Consider the following 4,607-nt stretch of genomic DNA (forward strand, 5'->3'; position numbering starts at 1 on the left):
CACATGTCATTTGGGTTAATGCGATACAAAATCAATGTGATTATTTCATAAATCAGCACATTTTTATCGAAGCTGAATAATTTCCATAAATTGACATATTTATAGTCAGTGCCGTGAATGAAGCTTGTCTGTGAAAATTGTGTTTTTGAAATGAAGGACCGACTTAACCACACTACGGAGTTAAGACATTGAAATGCAACCCTTCAGATTTGAAATGTAAGCTTTCAGAGAAATATAACCCTTCAGATTTATACACACTGGTTTCTGCCTCCAGCACAGCCAGTCTCAGATTTGTTTCTCTTGTCCCCACTGTGCACCATTCCCCCACATAACACAACACAACACAACACAACACAGCACAGCACAGCACAGCACAGCACAGCACAGCACAGCACAGCACAGCACAGCACCGCACCGCACCGCACCGCACCGCACCGCCCAGCCCAGCCCAGCCCAGCCCAGCCCAACCCAACCCAACCCAACCCAACACAACACAACACAACACAACACAACCCAACCCAACCCAACCCAACCCAACCCAACCCAACACAGCACAGCACAGCACAGCACAGCACAGCACAGCACAGCACAACACTGAAACACAGTAGGTCATGCTGAGGCAGACAAGACTGACAAGTCAGGGCAGCATTCCTTTTGCTTTTCCTTTTTCAATGTCTATTTTTACGCATGTTTGGACAATCAGTAGGATGAGGGCCTTGGGGAAGTGGAAAGGGAAAGTTGGACATTTCCCTCATCTGGACACTTAGGAGTGATAAGAAATGGAAAACATAAACAAAGGAAAGACAAAATGCAGATAACATAATAGGCCTAGTTAAAATAATTTAAAGCCATACATCATTTTGTCATTGCTGTAGCAGAGTATTACAGAATCCAGGTGTGTTCACCATCTATGTCTTCATCTTTTGCTGTGCCCTTGTTTGTATTATGATTGGTTGCATTCACTTATTTGGTTTGAAAATGACCATTTAATTTGTCCATTGTGAAACGTTGAACTCAGTCTAAAGAAATACCACAGCCTACCACCAGTAAAACTCACAATGAAAGATTAAAAAAATCTTTGCCGTAATGAAACAAAAAAATCCTACAGTGTCAACGATGTAAGAATGATATGATTATCCTATATCTGTTTACTCTCAGCAAACATAATAATCTACTTCCATATAAAGATGAGCATTATAGATAGACTATGTACACTCTATGTTACAATGGAAAGGTTTGGTCACAATTATTAAAGAAAAATCACAAAAAAACGTAAAAGTTACATCAAAAGAGTTTTATTTACAACAACATTTAAAAAAATCCCTACATATTTCCCAGTTCACAGTGTACTTTACAGACAGCTTTACTTTATAGACAGCTTATACTATGATCAAATACCCACATCTTTCATTTGCAACTAGCACAATGTGAGACTCCCCTCCCCCCATAGAAAAACATGAATAACAAGGCACACAACAAATTAAATTAAAAAGAGTCATAAATTATCAAATGGTTGAAACATGTTGTGAATATGTCAACATTATTGTCTATTGTCCACATTTCACAGAGTGCCATTGTAGAGGGGATAAGTTGGAGGAAAGGATCCTCTTGCCCAGTCTTGACGCAGGATCAAGGCACACCGGATCTCCTTTTCTCCGCCTCACACTGGGGAGAAGGATGGGTACAAATAAGTGATCTTATTCATGATCACACATGTAGACATTTAGTCAATTAACTACAGCTTTTAAATCCATTAACAGGATGCCATTTTTAACCATGGGAAAAAGTTTGGTGTGCACACTGCACTTACTAGTCCAGACAAGCTGGTCCAGAAGACCGCACTTTATTTGGTTAAGAATAACATTTCAATCTCCCTGGAATATGTCTGATCCTGGGAGACAGAAACTTTTGTTTTCGACAAAATAAAAGGAACATAAGTGCAGTGTGCAGACCTATGTCTGACCTTATTGTCTAACTGGCACATGCAAAATGTTACTTTGGATGCATGCACCCACTCGAAAATTAGCCTACTATTTCTAAAACTTACACTATCTCGGTCCTGTGACAGTATGGGCTAGGGGGGTAGTGGCGCACTTCTGAGATGTTGGGGCATCTCACAGTCTTCTGGATCCGATTGCACAGGCAGCGCTGACGAGTGTTCATCGGTGCACCTGGCGGAGACAGAAAGGGCAGAGTTACAACAGACCCAGTGTGTTCATAATAACAAAAAGGACTAACCCATATTAAACTAGACAACACGTTTAACTTTGAGGAGGAGGGGTCATCTAGCATATTGTGTTTCACACACTAATTGATCAAATATATGGTAGAAGCCTTAATCCTAAATTCTGTAACACATGACATGGAGACATTTAAGTCCATTATCTGCATTCCTTCCCTCAAGGAATTCCTACATGTCTGTACATGACAGGTATTCTAAAAACATGGTCAAAATTTTTTTGTCATCATCAAACCAAAAAAAAAAAAAAGAATCTTACCGTTAATGGTCAGTGCAGCCACTAACAGCAGAAGTAGAGTCACTGTGATGGTATTCATCTTTGGATGTGATGCTGCAGACTCCAAGCTTATTGTCCCACAGTGGAAAGTAAATTAATGCCAATAAGGCAATGAGGCCACCTTTATATACTCTATGGTCAGAGTGGTGGGGAGGTGTGTCTGCGTGGTGGGTGGGGGCAGCTATGATGTAGGACGGCGGATGTTAGCTCTGGGAAATCCCTGCTTTTTTTAAGGGGGATGTCCATTAGCTCATAAGACTGCAGTGCTTCATTGGAAAATGAAAGTGAAACTACTGAGGAGGCATTTGTATGTCTTTGACTCCTGAAGATATTGTGTTGTTTTCATAAAGTAGCACAATCGTATCTGGCTGCTCTGTCAGTGAAACTGCACTAGTTTAGTTTATTTATATACACTAATTAAGGATTTTATTACTATCAGGCTCATATGAATGCTAAGTTAGTCCTTCCGAGGTCACACAAATCTCAACTTCCAAGCGATTTTTTTTGACAGGCTCCAGGCCACTGCTGATTGGTCAAATGTCATGATGCCACTATCTGTGAAAGCCTCATTCCTCCTAATTCATTTTATATAACCCACTTGGTTGTACAGCCCTGTAGAGAGGCATGGCAGGAGCATGATATGTGTGGAAGCGATCCGAAGTTAGGGACCTAGAGTGATGCATTCATCTCTAGAATGTTATGTTTAGGAAACTCTAAGGACCTAGAGTGATGCATTTACCTCTCCCTGTTGTTAGGCTATGTATCTATTTTTTTTACACTGGCAGTATTTTTCGGAACAATTATAGCTTACACTTTCTGATAGCCAATGTACCTTTGAAGGTATAGTGATGTGATCATCTGTGGGGTTATAGCTCTGGGTACAACGGTTCCTTATCCGAAAGGGAACCAAAAAGATCCTTTACAACACCAAACTTTATCTAAAGGTACTGTTGAGTGTACATAACTATTATGCAAAAAGGTGCCGGAAGGACAAGCTCATTTCTTTGTATGTGTGTCTAAAACAGTGATGGGGAAACATAGCTAGGGTAACACTTTATAGAGAGAATATTCAACCTGGTGCTCAGGTGTAGCAAAAAAGTCTGACAAACAAAAAACAGTAGGTCCTAGCACTCATCCAAAAGAAGAAAGGAGTACATTCATTAAAAGTGTCTGAACATTACTAAAATAGGTTTTCATCATGAATTATAGAAATAAACTAAGCCTTCTAAAAAGTTTAGACTGTGCACCTTTTAAAAAAAAACCTGATGAAGACTACATCTAATTCATGCTGCCCATTCAGAAATGTTACACATCCACAAATACGATTTTGAATTTCCAAAAGTAGACATTGTTATCTGCAAAACTAACTATACTATCATACTTGTAAATATTATTTTATTATGCAGTAAATTATTCATGAAAAGATTACATTTGGCAATAAGCAGCACAGTTTCAATGATCTCAACATAGTGCAATATCTACTCATCATACACAGTGGCAGTGCACCTTCAAACATATTAGAGCCATTAATAAAGAACATATGCCCGTCCTCAGTTGCCCTTGAGTGCCTGGGACCGGTTGGTTTTTGCTTAAGACAACACTTTACTTGAAGGTTTCTTCATAAAAGTGTCATGTGCCTTTTATAAAATCATATGACCATAATTGACACTTCCACGCGATTATTATTTCTGCTGTGACTACATCTGAAGGTCTACCAACTCTACATTGGCAAAATCAACGCTTAATGGCAACTAGGGGCGGATCTTGCCATTTTGGGGCCCAAGGCGAAATAAAACATGGGGCAGTCAAAAGTATAGACATTATAGTATATGCATATCATTATATCAACATTATATATTTTAGTGTTTCATCTTTGTTTACTTGACACAAGTGACAAATGAAGATCAAGCCTACTTTTTTGTGTGTTTCCTGTGACTGGTGTGACAGTTGGGGCCCCTACGGAGGGCAGAGTTGGCTGGGGCCCTAGGCAATTGCCTAGGTTTGCCTAATTGAAAGTCCGCCTCTGATGGCAACAGCCGTAAACATGAATCAAGTGAAAACACTGTTCATGATATACTCTAAATTGGTAAA

At 39.7% G+C, this 4,607-nt stretch overlaps 1 protein-coding gene across 1 annotated transcript; it reads right to left on the bottom strand.

Moving 5' to 3' along the window:
• Positions 1-1,306: 1,306 nt before the first annotated feature.
• Positions 1,307-2,591, bottom strand: LOC134445474 (growth-regulated protein homolog gamma-like). Its single transcript, XM_063194540.1, has 3 exons — positions 2,499-2,591; positions 2,048-2,171; positions 1,307-1,665 (listed from the first exon to the last, which is right to left on the bottom strand). Exons 1-3 carry the CDS (start codon positions 2,554-2,556, stop codon positions 1,548-1,550), a joined length of 300 nt encoding a protein of 99 aa, XP_063050610.1. The 5' UTR covers positions 2,557-2,591; the 3' UTR covers positions 1,307-1,547.
• Positions 2,592-4,607: the final 2,016 nt, after the last annotated feature.

The sequence above is a fragment of the Engraulis encrasicolus genome, chromosome 3 (assembly GCF_034702125.1).
Source record: "Engraulis encrasicolus isolate BLACKSEA-1 chromosome 3, IST_EnEncr_1.0, whole genome shotgun sequence".
NCBI lineage: Eukaryota > Metazoa > Chordata > Actinopteri > Clupeiformes > Engraulidae > Engraulis > Engraulis encrasicolus.